Raw genomic sequence first — 19713 nt, forward strand, 5'->3', positions numbered from 1 at the left:
TAAAGCAATAAACAAAAGGAATGGAATGAGGTGTGAATAAGTCAGTAGTCAGTTATGTATCTAGTGTGTGAATGTGTGGAGTGTGCTGTGTGAGTGTTGTAGAGAAAGGTGCAAACTAAACAAAAGGGCTGAGCCCACTCAGACCAGGTGGCACCCAAGACAAGCTCGCAAGGAGAGGACTTTATATACTCTGCCACACCCATAACCCCAGGTGTAGCAAGTTGGCCTAACGTCCTGCTCCACTCTGGCAATCACCAAGGCTGCCGGCTAGCCAACAGTGAGGCAGAGGGGCAGGGCCGTCACAAGGGGAATTAAAAGAAATGGCAGCACACCCTTACCAAGCTTCCTTTGTCTTTAATTTAAGCACACAGCATTTATAGCTATCTTAATAAGCACAAACAAAAGCTACATGATGGCACACAGCCTACAGATACAGCAAACGGGAACAAATGGTAGCAACAAAACATAAGTTCTGAGCATGGGGGTGACGAATGGCAAAAAAGGACTGGAGTAATGTTCTGTATGTCTAGAATATGAACGGCCACAAAATAGTTTGCACGCTTGTGCAACAGCCCAAACAACTAAGTATTTTAATCAGGAAAATCTTTAAATATAGAGAAAAAAATACAAAAGGAATGTCCACACTGAGTTTTAAGAGTGAAAAAATATTTCAATATTTAATAGTGCTGTACAAAACAAAAGGCATCAACAACGTGTGGGGTGAGAAAAGACATACAAAAAAACATTTTGGTATAAACATTCTTCTATCATGTGACATGATACTGACAATGATACTGGCATGATGCTGGCCAGGGATTCATATCACAGACTGACAGGAGAAATAATACAATACATGAAACTCTATTCAAACCATGGGCATGCAATGTCACATTCAGCCTGTGCAAATCGCCGTTGTTAGGCAACGGTTTGTATTGTGGTGATGTCAGCTCGGTCAGCCTGTAAATAGTGTTGTCAAGTGGAATTGTTAGCGCGTTGACTTTCATTGAACGTGACCCGCAGAGTTGCAGAGAGAGACACACAGAGAAGAGACTTCCTTGCTAAACTGGTCCGTTTTTCTGCCATCATGGCTCCATCTTTAGACAGGCAGGGATACTGGGGGACACCGACTTCAACACTGGATTGGTGTGAAGAAAATTATGTTGTCTCTTTCTACATCGCAGAATTCTGGAACACCATCAGTAACCTGATTATGATCCTTCTTCCAATCTATGGTGCCATCCGGGCATACCAAGATGGCCTCGAGTTCTGCTACATCAGCTCTTTTCTGGGACTTGCAGCTGTTGGCGTTGGGTCCTGGTGTTTTCACATGACTCTGCTCTATGAGATGCAGTTACTGGACGAGTTGCCGATGATTTACTACATGTGTATTATGGTCTATTGTTTATTTGAATCCTTCAGGCAGGAGAACACCACCAGTATATTTCCTGTTGCGTTATCGTTCATCTTCAGTATTTGTGTCACTGTTGTCTATTTGCAATGGAAGGAGCCTCTCTTTCATCAGTTCATGATTGCCGTTCTGATAGCATGCCTAGTGGTGCGAACTGTCTACATAGTAACATGGATGTACCCATGGCTTAAGTCAATGTCTTACACCGCATTAGGTTGCTTCATGTTTGGATTCCTACTGTGGAGTATTGACAGCATCTTCTGTGGCTCATTAAGAGCCAGCAGACATGCACTACCACCTGGTGTTGGATCAGTGACACAGCTCCATGCCTGGTGGCACGTCTTCACAACCCTCGGGGCTTACCTCCACATGCTTGTTAGCCTCCAGATCAGGTCAGCCTACCTTGGACACAGACCCTATGTGAAGTTTATCTGTGGAGTGTGGCCTACATTGCATATGTAATGGGCATTAGGACCATTATTCAGAGATGATGAGCGCAATAAAGCATGTCAGTCCGCTGAGAGCTCAACCCACAACCCAACCAGAGGCCACATATACCCGCCACATATCATTACATTAGATATATATATATATATATATACACACACACACACAAACACACACACAGACCCCCACATGACCTTTTTTTTTTGCATGAATGAAAAACCAAAAGACACACCAAAGAGTAAAAATACCCGCAGCGGTATCTCAATTTGGGCCATTATCATCATCATCATTATCATAACTTTTATTTAAGACTCAAAAGTTCAATTGGAGTGCAGGCCCTCATTTACAATGTAGCCAAGGTTACAGTAAAGTAAAACCTCGGCCTCTACATAGAGTTTCCAACCACAATTATACAAATGAACCACTTTTTTGGTAAAAACGTAAGTTACGTAAGTTACAATTACGTGAACAATAGAAAAGTACCTAAAAACAGCAAAACTAAAATCCCAAATAAGTCAATTTAAACAGATACAATGTTGAGTAAACATGTTAAAAAAACATTGCTCTGAACTGACCCAGCGTGACCCAATGATGGTAGGATATAAATATACTTTTACAAGAAGCAAGTGTAAATACATTTCACCTCTCACAATTAAAACCTCCCGTTGAATCTGCAATCATCTTTGAGCACACAAAATGAAATGATTTGTGCAATATAATACAAAGTAGCTACTCCACTAGCGTTATGACGATGAAATGGAGAATGGTGTAAGTATGGCAAGTCCAAATGCTTTTTAATCTCATCTGATCAGAAACTCTAGTTTCTTGTAAATAAACCGCCTGAGCACCTACAGTAAGTGTTGGAGATGGTGCAGTACCTTACTGGGTGCGCTTGACAGGATTATTGAGGCTTCTAACAATTCTGGCTTGTGTCAGTGAAGTGGCCTGGAAATCTACTGTAGGTATGAAGGTATAAAGTTGCAGCTATATCTGTCTTTTATGCTCGCCCACACCCCAGGTCAGATTGGGACGAAACTTTCCATAGCAGGCCGATCAATCAGTGCCACATTTCTTGTGCATGCATGCAGCCAGTGGGGATGCATTAACCGGGCCTCCCACCTCCACAACACCAAATTAAAGTATGTGCCTCCCACCAAATAATTTCTCAGTCATGATGAAATGAGTATTAAACATCATGTAAAAACAGAAGCATGGAGCAGTTTGTTGATAATAACCACTGGACAGAGGGATGAACTGCAGAGGCTCTATTTCAGCTTAATTGCCTAAATATGAAGTTCCACACTGATGTCATCAATAGACAGAGATCTTTTTATTTATTTATTTATTGGAGAGCGAAGAAATATCCAGGACGTACCTGTGTAAAGGTCAACATTAGGTCTGACGTCAGACCAGAGCTTGGTCAGCCTACTGTATATAAGGCGTTGTAAGGTGCAGGCTAGAAGTCCCTTTAGATGTGTATTTTGTAATTGCCTAGCAAGCATTTAGGTCTTGGTACTAGTTGAGCATTCAGGTTTTTGTACCCTTTCTTTGCTGTCCTACAGTATATGCTCTCAAACATTCATCAGTGAAGTTTGTTTTGTCTTGGTAGACGGCTTTCATAGCTGCATGAGTTAGAATGTCATCCATGGGGTGTTCAGAGGATATGTTACAGCAGTTCTGGTCCATGTTGGATGAGCTTTATCAAAATGACAATAACGCTTACCAGAGATTCATCGAACAACACATGAAGAAAGGAGCTGAATCAACTTCCCCACCTGAGCCTTATTCATGCCTTCATTCTGAAATAATAACGGAACCAAAGGAAGTGCTGTACATCAATGTGTGTACATGGAGACGTGTACCTGCACCTCAGGAGGATCTCACTAAACCGATGCCTTTGGTTGGAGGAAAACTGCAAAGAATCACAGAAGGAGACAAAGACAGCTGGTACACTGTGTTGGACGTGGCATTTAACCCTGCAGCGCTGGGGTTGAGGAAGACAAACAGAGCAATAGAGAAATTGTACCTGCTGATTCTGAGCTTTGCACAGAAGCAGCATGGATTGAAATTATCTCAGCAGTACACAGTCACCAGCAGTAACATCAAGGGAAGGTTGTCAGATATTCACCGTCGCCTTGGGGTGGACTGGCAGCTGTCAAAATGGTCTGCACCCAGAAGCACACAACCCGACACAGCCACACTCCTTGCCACCCAGACACCTGCTTCACTCCTACAACAGATTTCTTCTCGATGTGAGGAAGAAAGTGAGTCCAACCTGGAAACCGAAATCGTTGTTGGGCCAGTGAAAAACAAGAAGAATTTGATCGAGGTGATCTCCAGCAGAGAAACTGCACACCCTCAATTAGAGTTAGAGTACCAGCTCAGAGTGAACACAGACTCTGAAGGCAGTCGTCGCTGGGTGGAGCTGATGGTTGACATGCCAAATGTTTGCTCCATGTCAGAATGCCAGCTCAGCCTCTCCAAGGATGACGTACTCTTAGAAGTGAATACTATGCAACGCCTCCTTGTGGAGCTCCCAGAAATAGTAAATGAAGACACGGCCTCTGGCACCTTCAACAAAAAGAAACGCAGGCTAACTTTGACAGTGGATATTCTGTGAAAAACTCAAATGATCTGTGGAAGATAACACTCCATTTAGAAAGGTTTGTTTTGTTTTGTGGAGTGGAGCACCAAGGAGGTTATTAGTCCTGCTGGGTGGGATGAAACTACCAGTAAAACCAGTTACTGCCCTTTGTTGCCCAGGGTCCTCCAATGGACTATACTTGGTTGGTCCACTCCTTTTTTCCCTCTTCACCAGATCTTTGCCCAAAATTGCTGGTTTGGTGTACATATTTTTGTTGATTTAGCCCGCCCCATAACATGCCCATAATAAGGTTCATGTGGTTAAACAGTAATGACATTCCAAGATGTATAGACAAACATTTTGTGGGTAGTTCTTGCATATAGATTTCATGTCGTTTTTCTTGCTTTACTTAAATCACCCAATGACCACTCATAGTGACTTATAATCACACTATAATGCAGAAGTTCCTATACAATTATTTAATGTAGGCTACTACTAACTAACTATGAAAATATAATACACCATGATCCTGGCCAAAAGAAGTTGTCTCACATACTAATGGCTTTTACGTCATAAAATGCTTCATAATGTGTTACTGCCTATTTTTGCACACCTATGCTCGTATGATTCTATTGAAGGTCTGTCCCTAAAACAAACTTTGCTCGGAAGCAGGACACGTTCATTCCTAGATTGGCTTATGGACATTCTTAAAGACAAATGCTGCTGTCCTTTAGACTGTCAGTTAGCCTGTGTATTTTTCTTATTGTGTTTTTATATTGACTAGTACTCGGGAACGATAGTAAGTTGGAAATGCATGCCGCAACCAGTTATGCAATACCCGCTGTACCCATTGTCAGCGTACCCATTGAACCCGTCTGTCTGTGTCGCCTTTATGCCCATATTTGGAGTTCAATGTCAAACATGCCCAAATATGGAGTGTAGGCTAGTGTACAGTAACATACTCCATATGGGGATTTGTGGTGTATCGATCATAGATCCGCTGATCTGACCGTCTTCCCATGGGTGCATCACGCCCCCGGAACCATATATGGGCATGCCCATATATGTTGTACCCGTTGTGCCTGATGAGAACATAGTGCAGTACCCGTTACCATAGTACTTGGAGGACAGTTGATGACATTTGGGATCTCCATATGGGCATAAATTACAGACAGATACAGATATCTCCATATATGGGCATAACAGCGACACAGAGACACAGAGAGAGGATTCATATACATATATATATATGCCTGTTGGGAACGCTGCCCGTTGGGAACGAGTATAGTACAACGGGTACAATGGGTATTCACCCGTTGTATCCATCCGTCTATCTGTGTCCTTTTACGCCCATATATGGAGATCTCTGTATCTGTCTGTCAGTGTCCCTTCTATGCCCTTGTATGAAGATCCCAATCGTTGACCTGACCATGAGGATTTGCGGTAGTATCGATATTTTGGGAGAACCGCCGATCCTCCAAAGAGTTAAATAATAACTAGAGTATGGACCGGAAATCCCTGCCCATTCATTTCAATGACGTTGCTCACCCAGTGCATATTCCTTCCGAGTATTCATTATTAAGTCATTGTGCCTATAATAACATGCATTCGGTATTTCATCGGTATGTGGTCACCACATGCGCATTTGTGTCCTTTATGGGTCTACGTCACGACTAGCGCTTAAAAAATCCCTCCCAGTCCTGGCGCTTGATACTGTAGCCTCGAGCACCCGCAGCGAGTTTGGTCAGACTGTTAGAAGGATGCTTATAAATATAATGTATAGTATTATATATATATATATATATATATATATATACACACACACACACACACACACACACACACAAAGGCTTCATAGAAAGTGTTTTCCAAAAAGGTGTTGTTGGATAAACGCTATGATGTCATTCTTCTATGATGGCAGTCAACTATAATATATGTACTATGACGTCAGTACTGTGACCTCGGCCATCTCCATATTTGAACAGGTTAAGCACAAAAAACAACAACTGAAACAAAATATTATATATTAATAATAATATGTATTATAATATAATATAATAACACATTTCAAAAAGTTGCCCATGACTTTCCACGGATCATAACAACGCTATGCAAGGTTTCTGCCTAATCCAACCTAACCCAACTCATATAGAGGAAAAATCAGAACTCACCAAATCGTTATTGTGTGTGATGTCAGACCAGAGCTCGGTATAAGGCTATATAAGGTATTGTAAGGTTAAACATACCATTATTAGTCCTTAATTTCGTTAGCTTGTGAATCGAGTTAGATAGATTCAGACATAAGAGATAGAAGGCTATCCTCATCACTCAGCTCTGTTAAACGACGACAACCTGCCCTACACTCACCAAACACCCCTGATTATGACCCAAAGCCAAAGCCCCAAGGTCACTGAGGATCCCATGGATTGCCCACTGTGTATGGAACCCTTGGAAATTGATGACGTTAACTTCTTCCCCTGTACCTGCGGCTACCAGATCTGCCGCTTCTGCTGGCACCACATCCGCAGCGAGAAAGGTCTCTGCCCCACCTGCAGAAAGCCATACACTGAGGACCCTGCAGTGTACAAGCCACTGTCAAAGGAGGAGCTACAGAGGATAAAGAACGAGAAGAAACAGAAGCAGAACGAGAAGAAGCAAAAGATCACAGAGACCCGCAAACATCTGAGCAACGTGCGCGTCATCCAGAAGAACTTGGTGTTTGTATTGGGGCTGTCGCAGAGGCTGGCCGACCCCAAGGTACTAAAGAGGCCAAATTATTTTGGGAAGTTTGGGAAAATCACCACTTTGAAAGTGATGACCAACAATACGTCATATGCCGGCTCACAGGGGCCTATTGCCAGTGCATATGTAACATACAGTCGGTCTGAAGACGCCCTTAGAGCTATACAGTGTGTCAACAATGAAAAAGTAGATGGCAGAATACTCAAGGCTTCTTTAGGAACAACTAAGTACTGCAGTTATTTTTTAAAGAGTATGCCATGTCCCAAACCAGATTGCACATATCTACACGAGCTTGGAGATGAAGATGCTACCTTTACAAAAGAGGAGATACAGGCAGGTAAGCATGAAGAATACAAGCAGAAGCTATTACAAGATCTCCTCAAAATTAACCCCACGTTCCTACAGACCACCTCAGCCACAGGATTGGACAAACCAAAGGGCAAATCCAACTCTTTACAAAGTTCCAAAAGCACTAACAAAGTGGCGTGGCTTTCGTTAACACCCACAGACACGACAGCCGATGATGGGCTGTCATTAGAGCACAGAAAGAGTCCGCCATTAGATGGCAGCTCAGACTCTGAATATGTAACCCCCGACAGGCCAGACTCTGATCTGGGCCTCATATCGCCCATCTCCCCCTTATCATCAAAAACCTGTGAGCCCACCAGCCCGAATGACAAACTGCCAGACATCATTGGTATAGGCAATGGTGAAAGCTCACAACTGCTCCTGGGCTGTGACTCTCCATCTCCCCCTCCAGACCACACCAATTCCAGCTTGCCGGTGGCGATCAGTGTAGCAGGTCTTAAAGCTCGCTCCCCCTTTGTGAGGACGGTTGCGGAGTCCCAATCGCTGTTCTCAGACAGCTTCAGGCAACCCAACAACATTCCCAGCGGCCTGGTTGGCTTCCACAGCTCCCCACCGAACCACTCAGACTGGCCCACAACTCCAGAACCACAGCGGTCCTTCAACTCAAGCTCCATCCCAGTATCACCCTCTACATGTCTTGCACCACGCTCCCACTTCGATGGGCTTGCTGCTGAGTCCCAATCCCTGTTCTCAGACATATTCATGCACCCCAACAACATTCCCAGTGGCCTGGCTGACTTCCCCAGCTCCCAACAGAGAGACCAACACTCAGACTGGCCTCCAGAGCCACAGAGGCCCTTCACATCAGACTCCATCCCAGTATCATCCTCTACAGAAGACTGGGAGGCAGCGTTCGGCTTTGCTTCACCCAAGCAGCAGCAGCAACAGGAGGGCGATGACCGTAGCTTCGAGGAGCTGGCCAAACTACAGAAGAAGCTCTCTGTGCAAGACAACTTCCCCTCTCTGTCGCCAGGACCCTTACCCCCCAGACACCTCCACAGCCATCCTCTGCCCTCAGTACCCACTAAAGGCGGACTCGGACCCTGCGGTAGTCTCCTTCCCCCGAACTACTTCCCTAACCACTTCTACAGCGCCTATGGGTACCCTTCATCCTACTCTCCCTCTGCCAACTCCTCCTACTCCGCCACACATCAGCACTGGATGGGTGTGGCCGGTCCAGCCTCTGCACACAGTAACCTTGCACAATCGAAGCACACAGACTTTGACTTAAGTTTGCTGCAAGGGCATCACAGTACTGGGTTAATCAGCCAGGTCGTGAAACCTCCTCCAGGCTTCCTCAGACCGCCAGGCCAGAGCCAGACTGACCTGCGACAGAGTGCTACTATAGACCGCAACTAGGGAGGGGCACTGTGAAACCCTCACACTCATACATTATGCAGACACGCACACAACCCAACATTAACCTACATTTAAGAGAAACACTCAACCAAATTAGCAGCGATAGTGAAAACAAAGTAAGTTATAACAAGATTAACTTTTTTATTTCTTCCTCCTTCTGAACTGGTTTCTTTTTTTTCTTTTTCTTTTTGACTGAAGCTCACTATCCCAGCTGTTCCATTTTCAGCATTACTTATTACATGATAGGAACTAAGCGTATTTCATCAGCCAAAACTGAAGCCTGTTCCTTATGTTTGCTTTCAGCTTTCAGGGCCTTCCAGGGTTTTCACATCACTATTTTAAAAGACCTTTAAAATAAGATGGCAGTGTTTCAGTTCTTTACAGAATTGGATGACTATAACTATGTGTCTATGTACAGTAGTAGGATAACTCCCTCTCCTTCACAGCCAGTTGTGGCAGCCAGGCATCGTAGCACAGGGTACAGCTTTTACAAGTATGAGGTAAGATTCGGTCTAACACCAGAGATGTACTGTTTGTAGATGCATCTCAGCAATATGGCACCAACTCTGTGGTGCTGTCACTGACTGTCACTTGACTCTTACGCATGACTCCTGAATTCATCGACAGCCACTCTAGTTTCCGCACCACTGCCACCCTAATGTGAATGTGAGTGAGAGAAGTCCATCTAATATAATCAAATCAACTACATCAGTATTGGCTCTGTGCATAATAACTGTAGTTTCCAGACGGTAATGGAAATGTTTTTTGTTCAGTTTCCCATAGCTTTGTGTGATTGGCTTGGCAGCAGATTTGAACCGGAAATACATGAGGGTGTCATATGCACTTCTAGTTAAAATCTGCTGCCGAGCCAATCAAACAAAGCTATGGAGAAATGAACTGCACAGGAATGCCCCATTCTATAGAAAACCGAGACTACAGTTATGCACAGAACCTATTGGAAACAGCTTTGTAGAATTGGTTAGAATGCCAAGGGATTCTGGGTATTGTATCTTCCTGTTGCATCTAATGGTAGATTTCAAACTAGTGTAAAAAATCCAGTTATCAAGACAAATTTCTGACCCTTTTTGTACTTCATATAGACAACATAGAGATGTCTGTCATGTATAAAGAATATGTTGACTGCAATTGGATCCATGAGGATTTTCAGTTCTTGTGGGATACACATCTGAAAAAGATCTACCACGACATGAAAATGTTTGTACATTTCTTTCGTGAACATTGGAGCTTTATTTTGTGAGAATTAGGCCCAGGCACCAAACAATGGCTTATGGACATGTACAACACATGCCTCCAGATCTAGCACACCAACTATATCTGGAGGAAAGCTACATTGGGCTAAAACCCCCAAAAGACCCCAATCTCCCAAAAAGCTGCCGGCCCACTTATGGACAGTTCAGAAACCTGCCTACCAATGACACATCATCGATTGGGGTTCGAAGATAATAGAAACTACAGCCTCTCTCTTCCTGGAAAGTTAGCAAGATGAAATAGAAGCCTTTGTTCTTGCATTATTGCATTAATTAAAAAATAAGTTTTAAATCTTGTTTAGAATTATCAAACCTGCCTACTGAAGATGTCACTGGTAGGAACGTTTCTGAACTGTCCGCAGCCTTCCTTTGAGACACAGAGCGAGTAGACAGCAATGGTGCCATCTTATGAGAATTAGTGAGAACTAATTATTTTAAGACTAGACCAGTGCCTGTTGGGCACCAACCTACTCTGACTGAACAATGGAAGTTGGGAATGCTTCCCACCCGGTGTACCTATTTGTCTGTCTGTGTCCCTTTTATGCCCAAACGTAAATGGAGATCTCTATGTCTGTCTGCCTGTGTCCCTTTTTTTTCACCATGGCCACACACCAGGGTCTCTTAGTGTGTGTGTGTGTGTGTGTGTGTGTGTGTGTGTGTGTGTGTGTGTGTGTGTGTGTGTGTGTGTGTGTGTGTGTGTGTGTGTGTGTGTGTGTGTGTTTTAGAGCTCCAGCTCAATCTTGACATGCATCTTATCCTTGAAGGGTCCCAGCAAGGGGCGCACTTCCTCAGACAGGAATCTGGACACCTGCTGGGGGGCACGGCCCACAAATGTTTTGGGGTCCATAAGAGCATCCAGCTGTCCCAGGATGGGGTTGAAGTAGGGGTCCGCTTGGACCCTGGCCAGCAGGTCATTATCCCCTCCTTCCTGTTTAACCACTGCTGCTGCCTGCTGAGACAGCACCCTGATCTTCTCATGACAATCCTGTCGGTTTCCTCCAGCCTTCACCATGGCCATGATGATGTTCTCAGTGGCCATGAAGGGCAGCTCATGGCGGATGTGTCTCTCGATCACCTTGGGATAGACCACCAACCCCTCTGTGATGTTCTGCAGCGTGCTGAGGATGATGTCAGCTGTCAGGAAAGACTCAGGCAGGGAAATCCTCCTGTTGGCACTGTCATCCAGCGTTCTCTCCAGCCACTGGACTGAGGCTGTCTGCAATGGGTCAGCCAACAGCGCCACCAGGTGGCGGGCCAAACTACAGCAGCGCTCTGCACGCATAGGGTTCCTCTTGTAGGGCATGGCACTGGATCCAATCTGCTCCTTCTCAAAGGGCTCCTCCATCTCTTTCATGTTGGCCAGCAAGCGGATGTCAGTACAGATCTTATGGACAGTAGCTCCCAAGCTGGCCAGAGTGGACAGGGAATCAATGTCCACCTTACGACTGTATGTCTGTCCTGTCACCAGGTACGATTCTTTGAAGCCAGCCATCTCTGTCACCAGTCTGTCAAGTTCTTCTACCTTGTCATGGTCCCCGTGGAAGAGCTGCAAGAAGCTGGCCTGTGTGCCAGTGGTCCCCTTGACCCCCCGAAAACGCAGGTCATCGCGGGCCCTTTGAAGGTTCCTCATGTCCATGGCCAGGTCCTGTAGCCAAAGGCAGGCTCGCTTCCCCACCGTGGTCAACTGAGCTGGCTGGTAGTGTGTGAATCCAAGGGCCGGGAGATCTGCATATTTCTCTGCAAAGTTCGCCAGTCTGTCAATCACTCTGGCCAGCTTAGGCAACAGAATGTCAAAGCCGTCATGCAGCATAATCAGATCAGTGTTGTCTCCAACGTAGCAGGAGGTGGCTCCCAGATGGATGATGGGAGCTGCAGTGGGGCAGCAGTGAGCGAAGGTGTGCACGTGGGCCATGACATCATGCCTCAGCTTCCGTTCCTCTTCGGCCGCCATGGAAAAGTCAATGTCCGCTGCGTGGCTCTCCATCTCCACAATCTGAGCATCGCTGATGGGCAGACCCAGAGCCTTCTCGGCTCTGGCCAGATAGATCCACAGCTTTCTCCAGGTTGTGAATTTCTTCCTGTCACTGAAATTGTAAGCCATTTCCTTACTGGCATATCTGGACACCAGCGGAGAGCGATACTTCATAAATTCATCTGATCCCTCCATAGTGTGGTAGTCTGGAGTTCAGAAAGACTACACACTGTTCTGACATCTACAGGTCGATCACAACCACTTGCCTGTCCAGTACATGTCTATGTCCCTTTTATGCCCATATATGGAGATCAGTCATGACCTCATGTCATCAGTATATATCCATATATGGGCATAACAGTTGTATCAGCGGTTCTGGACAATTTGATCTCCATATGCCTGTAGCATATCAGTCGAATTGGCGGTTCTGGACGACCGCCTATCCAAACGACTCAACACCGAGCACTGCACTCCGATGTGCATGCCATCGGTCAGTCCCATACAAATTTGTTTGTAAATCAGCTACATTTTCACTATTCATCGTACAACAAAGTAGCCAGGGCTCAAGTGTTTAAGGTTAGATGGTCCTTATTGGGCTAGCCTGGTAAACCATCCCCCCTTCCGGAAATCTCATTTGCATTCCGGAAGGGGGATGGTTTAACCAAGGGCTCGCCTTTATAAAAGACTAATAATTGCCAAATTCAGGGCACGCCTAAACAAATCTGCATTATTAGGCAGTGGTTTGTGTTGTGTGTGATGTCATACCAGAGCTCGGTCTGCCTATAAGGTGCTGTTGGGTTAAAATGCCTTTAGAAAGAGGTAGAACAATAGGACAAGAAACTGAGATAAACGGCTCGACCTGAGGACTGGATGGCCACAGAAAGAGGCGACCATATAAGCCAGGATTCACTCCAGAATGGTCAAGACACGTGTCAATGCAAACGAGATCCCAAAGCACAAGATGCCAGCACACAAACAGACACCAGATTACAAGGTTACATCCCCAGGTTATCCAAGGTGAACATGTTCACCTTGTTGAGCCTGTGGATGGAGTCGTTTCCCAAAGATCAGTCAGTGGACAGAGGCGACAATGAGGCTGTCCATCGGACAGGTGTGGTGGTGGTAAAGGACAGTAAAGTGGTGGGGCTCCACTGCTCGGGTCCAGAGCTCCATGCGGGCCAGGTGGTCATCGTCAGCCACGGGGACAGACTGTCTGAATGTCAACTTTACTTCTCCAGGAGACCCTGTGCCACTTGCCTCAAGCTGATTATTAATGCAGGAGTCAACCAGATCACCTTTTGGCCCGGAGACCCCGAGGTCAGCCTCCTGAGGTCGATCTCTACAGACCGTTCTCACTGCACTTCCCATAATGCCGGTGACTGCATTACGCAGGAGGCCGCGCTGGACGCCGTGGCAACGGAGAGGCTGAGGTCTATCAGCCGCCCCAACATTTGCTTCCTGCTGGAGCCGCTAGCCCCCGGTCTGACACAATTCATAGATGAGACCTCCAGGGGAAGTGACTTCATGGAGCGGGTGAGTCAGGACGAGCCGGGAGTGGAGGCAGGGGAACTCTTCTTCAGGCAGCGGAGGAAACATTTGGAGGGCTTTTCCAGAGACTTCCTGGTCGGTACGGAGCAGCAGCACCGCAACGTTCTTACTCACATGGGACTGGAGAACTTCTGCTTGGAGCCCTGGTTCACCAGCCTGAGACAAAACATGAGGGAGCTACTGGGGGTGCTGGCGTCAGTGGCCGCCGGAGTCCCGCTGCTTCACCATGGCTTTTACAATGAGCAGTCTTCCTCCGTGGAGCCACCCCAGTCCTCACCAGCTGCATCATGCATGTCTCCTCACCAAGGAGTCTCCCAAGAAGTGGCCCGCCACTGCATCATTCAAGCCAGACTGCTATCCTACCAGACAGAGGACCCCAAGGCGGGCGTTGGTGCGGTCATCTGGGCCAAGGGGCAGTCAGCTGGCTGTGGCGGTACGGGGCAGCTGTACCTGCTGGGATGCGGGTACAACGCCTACCCAGTGGGCTCGCCGTATGCCGAGTACCGTCAGCTGGATATCAAGCAGCAGCAGGACCGACAGAAACACAAATACAGATACAGTGTCCATGCAGAACAAAATGCTCTCACCTTTAGGACTGGGGAGATCAAAGCATGGGAGCCCACCATGATGTTTGTTACCAAGTGTCCGTGTGATGAGTGTGTTCCTCTGATCAGAGGGGCGGGCATCACTCACATTTACACCACCGACCAGGACAGTGGCAAGGACAAGGGAGACATCTCCTACATGAGGTTCAGCGGCCTCAAGGGAGTAAGAAAATTCATATGGCAGAAGGGTTCATCTTCATCCTACCTTGCCAATGCACTTGTTTGGAAGCATGGCATGCAGACTGAGGAAGAGAACCTGTGCAACAAGAAACGCTGCCATGACAGAACCCAGGACACACCCCCCATCTGCAACTAAAGAAGAAAAGAATCCAAATTTATTGGTACAGAGACCCAATAATTACACTTCTAAATACACTTCTAAAAAACGAATCCATGTAATTCCTCCGCCTTCCCTCACACAGGCTGAAATTACTTTGAAGTCTGTGTACAAATGTTAAAAGCAAGATATTGAAGTGTATTTTTTGGCCTGAACTGTGGTTAATCTCAAAACTGGAGAAACAGAAGCTATTGTGTTACTGGGGCATACTAGTCCCGTGGTGTACCTAATGTGAAGGAGCTAGGATGTAAACTCTAGTTTACCAACCCTATGCTTTGATCCTCTCTTTCAGTAAAACGCATGGAACCACCTGGATAGTTTGTTTCGAAGAGAAAAGGATGCATCATGCAAAGCCACAAGGAACAATACCTGGGGGAAGGACAGCGGTGAAAAATAAATAAATGAGTGATGAATGAATGGATTAATGGATTAACAGACCAGACTTGAGTAAACAAAGAGCATGTTGGGTCTTTTTAGGGGGTGGGGGACATGAGCTCCTGCTGCAGATTTGCATGCATTTTTGTCTTTTTTAATTTAGAAAAATAAATTGACAATGTTTGGAATGTTATTTTTTTAATTCAGCGTAGCTAATAATTTTTTTTACCCCCGCCTGGCTTCCCTCCCCCTAAACACATCGAGTTAACCAATATTTCTATTTCAAAAAGTATTTACAGTACATGTACTATATAACATGTGCATGGAGCTTAATCGGCCCTGAAAGGTTGAGCCAGTGAGAGCTAAATTCTGTCCAAACCGAAACCGACCTGGATCCCCTTGTTTTAAGCCTGAACCTGATTATAGCCTGACTCATTAAATCCTATATTGTAGGATTGGTTATTTGTCAAGAACAGTAATTTTAGCCATACAATTTTCCAACAATAAATAAATAACTAATATAAGTAATCAAGTTGGTATTGGATTCAATGTGACCTTAACAAGAAAAAAGAGATGTTAAAATAAAATAAAGCCATGTTAAAGCTGCACTATGCTACTTTCCTCTTCTACCCCGAATTTGCACCCGGTTTCCTGCGCAAGTGCAAAATTTGTGTCGGATCCTGTGTCTAGGTGAGACATGATCTTTGATGATGATCGAAATGTCTCAATAGAAGAGCAGGGAGACATAATACAACCACCCCAATTGTATAAGTTATATTGTATTAACATACTCCACCATACAGATTGGACAAAATTATATTTTATTAATTAAAAAAAAAAGTTGCAGAGTGCCACTTTAATAGCATAGAGATAATATTGGATAGTCATTAGTCTATAAATAGTATACTGAGTTGGTAAGATCAGCAAAGGAAACATAAAAAAAAGAAAAAAGAAATTGAAAGACACTAGAAAGTATGTGTTACTGCGTAGGGAGTAGCGAGTTATATTATGCAATGAAAAAGTAAAAACTAAGTTCTGAATATACTTCTGTCTGGAAAATTATTATGAAAATGTTATGCTCACAATGCTACAGTCACAATTTTCAAGTGGGCCACCATAGCCCTTACTGTATATCTGCCATAGCATTTCGTATTGATTGGTATTCTTTGTTAAGGCACCCAGTCCCTGTAAATGTGCACAAACCCTCACTGCTCTATGGGCTTCTATGTATTGTTGCTGGCTCAGGGGATTTGACACAATGGCGCTTCTAGCTGGTAGGTAGTATAAAAAAGGCTTGAGGCAGGTAGGAAGGCAGTTCACCATCAGCAACAGCAGTCACCTACTGTACAGCAGCTAAAAACAGCCAAAATGTCCGCCACCGACATGAACATGATGAGCAAAGTAAGTCCGACTATTGCTTTTATTTCATTCGTTTATCTTCCCCGAGCATAAACCACTGTCAACCTGGCATCCCTATTTGCCATGTCCTTATAGGTGAAAATGTTCACACATCTTGAAAGAATTGCGAAAATTGCAAAAGTAGCGGAACTACAAGCTCACAATGGGTTGCAATGTGACACGTGAGCTTGCAGATCTGCTTTTTTTTTGCTATTTTGCAAAATATAAAATAGGGAATAAGTGGTTAATATTCTGCCGTTTCACAAATTAGAATATTGCTGGGACTCAAATCAGCGATTGACAAAATGAAGGCTCTGTTGCCTCAAAATATTTCCTCTTTTGCTTTCAGATCGTCTTCTACGAGGAGAGGAACTTCCAGGGTCGTTCCTATGAGTGCATGAGCGACTGCGCTGACATGTCCTCCTACCTGAGCAGGTGCCACTCCTGCAGGGTGGAGAGGGGCTGCTTTATGGTGTACGACCGCACCAATTACATGGGCAACCAGTACTTCATGAGGAGGGGAGAGTACGCCGACTACATGAGCATGATGGGCATGAGCGATCACATCAGGTCCTGCCGCATGATCCCCATGGTAAGATCAGCACAGGAAACTCTTCTTTCGGTAATTCTGTCCATTTCTTATCTTCAAATGCAGCAGAGATAATACATTAAACATCCTACTTCTACAAATTACAGTACAGGGGCAACTACAGGATGAGGATCTACGAGAGGGAGAACTTCGGAGGCCAGATGCACGAGATGATGGATGACTGTGAGAACATCATGGACCGTTACCGCATGAACAACTGCATGTCCTGCAACGTGATGGACGGCCACTGGCTGATGTACGAGCAGCCCAGCTACAGGGGCAGGATGATGTACATGAGGCCTGGAGAGTACACAAGCTTCATGAACATGGGCTGGGGCAGCGGCATGAGGTTCCAGAGCATGAAGCGCATCATGGATTCCTGCTATTAAATTATTCCCCGATGGATGTACAGTACTTGTCTAGGAAAGTCAATAAAGTATGTATATAAATAAATTGCAAGATTACGTTGTTTTTCTTATGTATGCACAGAACACACACACACACACACACACACACACACACACACACACACACACACACACACACACACACACACACACACACACACACACACACACACACACACACACACACACACACACACACACACACACACACACAGGTCACCTGCATGTTCACACCTCCTTACTCCAGTTATAGTCAGAAGAATATAATATTGTAATTTGTGAACTAAGGTCCACATGGTCTTGTTCAGGTAATACCATTCAAAATTGCCAGTGATTTTCGAAATCCACTTTTTGAAGTGGATGAACTTTAATCTGACAGATTCAAAAAACAATGGACAGTGGACTGCTTGATTTTGAAAGCGGTCTGACAGCATCAGAATTTGAAATCCTGTGGAGAATGCAGGGATGCGGTTCCAGGTGGTCCAGTAAGATGGGTGGCAGATGTTTGGGCACATCCAGCTCAGACCAGCAATGTTTTATGGTTTATGCGTTTATTGTTCAAATTGTTTTGTATATAATTTTTGAGACCATGGTTTAACATGTTGCTATATATATTCATAATCTTACCTATAAACACATGGCAGACCTTGCTCTTCATGGTGAATGCATTGAGAAAGTACCAGGCTTTTAGTCATATTGACACACAGGACTGTAAAAAAAACTGACACAGTAATGTACCGTAACCCCAACAGTGTGAATAGGCTCAGTGTGAAGCTGTAGTCCTGGGTTTCCAGGCATAGCCTACCTAGCTCATGGTCCATAGCGTTAGAAGGAGCTTCTAACCCTATGGACCAGAGCTAAGGGGCATACACATGTCCTGATCCGGTTCAGTTTCCCATAGCTTTGTTTGATTGGCTCGACAGCAGATTTGAACGGGAAACACCTTCCGGAAACACATTAAATCTACCGCCAATCTAATCAAACAAAGCTATTGTATGGGAAACTGAACCGGAACAGGAAATGGGTATTCCACCTTCTGGAAACCGGGGACTAGTTAGCCTACCACAGAGCCTAGGCTATTTGGGTGTTTCAAATTGCTGAGGGCAACTATAATGTAGGCTATGTTTAAAGAGTTTGCGCATGTTACCCAATTAAATGAGGAGCTCACTTGGAAAAGACTGTTCATCCACTGTAAAGCAGCTGCTCATTTATAGTCCATGGTTAATGCTGTTGTAGGTTACTAATTTGTCTACAGCTGCTGATGTATTGATATATTTGTTTTAGGTATTATTAAGTCCTAAGCTTACCCAGTCAGGATCCATTTAATAACCCCACATATTTTTACTTACTGTCCATGTAGAGAGAGAAGCAGGAGTTTCACAGTTAAGTATCAATGCTGCGATGCCTAATTTATAGTGTCAAATGAATAGTGTGTCAATCGACCTTAACTCCCATGCAGCTAATCTGTCTGATTAGCTGCCCAGGTGATCAAGCCAGCTCATTAACTATACTTTGTCTTGTATGCTGCACAGAGACTATGTTCAAGAATACAGATGATGATTGCTGGTAACCCTGAAAAGGGGATACATACAGTACAAATATGAAGGGTGGATTGACATTATTAACCAACCTGTTTAATTCAAGGCTGAATAGTTTTCTTTTGTAAGATCTGATTGGTGGTGTGGACAATTTGTGTTTGTGATTAAATGTAGGCCTACTTCTGGAAAGAACAATCTATTATGATCCAAGTGTCATTAATCTCCCAGAACACTCAATGGTGTTGCATCAAAATAACAGAGATTCACACCCTAAAGGATGTGGAATTTAGTACCTTAAAAATCGGAAAGAATGCTTACATAGTCTTCTCAGCAAAAGTATTAAGACTAAGTGGGAACAACATATATTAACCCAGATATTACCCAGATCACCCTGGGAATGCAACGGGAAATAAATTGCAAAATCAGATTTCTGCGTCTCTACACATAGAAGCAATACACAAACAAACATTTGTTTTACTATGAAGAATCTTGGATAGTGAAATATTATTCTTTTAGGGGGAAAAACTACATGAGACATATTCATTTTGATCAAGGTTGCCAAAGTAAGCACAACAAATAAACTTTGTCAACAGTCCATGATCAACATCACTGTCTCTGATCACAACCTGTGGTTGGTGATGGTGACAATCTGCAAATCAATTAAAAGAAAATCTACTGTCATGTATATATGATCAGGGAATATTGTAATACAACAAAGACTTATATTTACACAAATATTTACTAAAAATATCAGATTGTAAGAGGCC

The 19713-nt window shown here is 44.5% G+C and overlaps 6 protein-coding genes across 6 annotated transcripts; 5 read left to right on the forward strand and 1 right to left on the reverse strand.

Annotated features, from left to right (window-relative positions):
• Positions 1-1084: 1084 nt before the first annotated feature.
• LOC311047385 (alkaline ceramidase 3-like) lies at positions 1085-1870 on the forward strand (the record flags this gene model as incomplete). The annotated part of the gene is made up of 1 exon (XM_084060081.1): positions 1085-1870. One exon carries the CDS (start codon positions 1085-1087, stop codon positions 1868-1870), a length of 786 nt encoding a protein of 261 aa, XP_083916207.1.
• Positions 1871-3518: 1648 nt separating this feature from the next.
• On the forward strand, positions 3519-4475 carry LOC311046895 (PIH1 domain-containing protein 2-like; the record flags this gene model as incomplete). Its single annotated transcript, XM_084059474.1, has 1 exon — positions 3519-4475. The coding sequence occupies one exon, from the start codon at positions 3519-3521 to the stop codon at positions 4473-4475; it is 957 nt and encodes a 318-aa protein (XP_083915600.1).
• A 2346-nt stretch (positions 4476-6821) lies between these two features.
• Positions 6822-8909, forward strand: LOC311046896 (CCR4-NOT transcription complex subunit 4-like; the record flags this gene model as incomplete). Its single annotated transcript, XM_084059475.1, has 2 exons — positions 6822-8143; positions 8345-8909. 2 exons carry the CDS (start codon positions 6822-6824, stop codon positions 8907-8909), a joined length of 1887 nt encoding a protein of 628 aa, XP_083915601.1.
• Positions 8910-10898: 1989 nt separating this feature from the next.
• LOC311046694 (adenylosuccinate lyase-like) lies at positions 10899-12344 on the reverse strand (the record flags this gene model as incomplete). Its single annotated transcript, XM_084059194.1, has 1 exon — positions 10899-12344. One exon carries the CDS (start codon positions 12342-12344, stop codon positions 10899-10901), a length of 1446 nt encoding a protein of 481 aa, XP_083915320.1.
• Positions 12345-13019: 675 nt separating this feature from the next.
• On the forward strand, positions 13020-14618 carry LOC311046897 (cytidine and dCMP deaminase domain-containing protein 1-like; the record flags this gene model as incomplete). The annotated part of the gene is made up of 1 exon (XM_084059476.1): positions 13020-14618. One exon carries the CDS (start codon positions 13020-13022, stop codon positions 14616-14618), a length of 1599 nt encoding a protein of 532 aa, XP_083915602.1.
• A 1764-nt stretch (positions 14619-16382) lies between these two features.
• On the forward strand, positions 16383-17390 carry LOC311047552 (gamma-crystallin M2-like; the record flags this gene model as incomplete). Its single annotated transcript, XM_084060292.1, has 3 exons — positions 16383-16415; positions 16762-17004; positions 17109-17390. The coding sequence occupies 3 exons, from the start codon at positions 16383-16385 to the stop codon at positions 17388-17390; spliced, it is 558 nt and encodes a 185-aa protein (XP_083916418.1).
• Positions 17391-19713: the final 2323 nt, after the last annotated feature.

The sequence above is a fragment of the Gymnoscopelus microlampas genome, assembly GCF_963454915.1.
Source record: "Gymnoscopelus microlampas genome assembly, chromosome: 6".
In the NCBI taxonomy this organism is placed as follows: domain Eukaryota; kingdom Metazoa; phylum Chordata; class Actinopteri; order Myctophiformes; family Myctophidae; genus Gymnoscopelus; species Gymnoscopelus microlampas.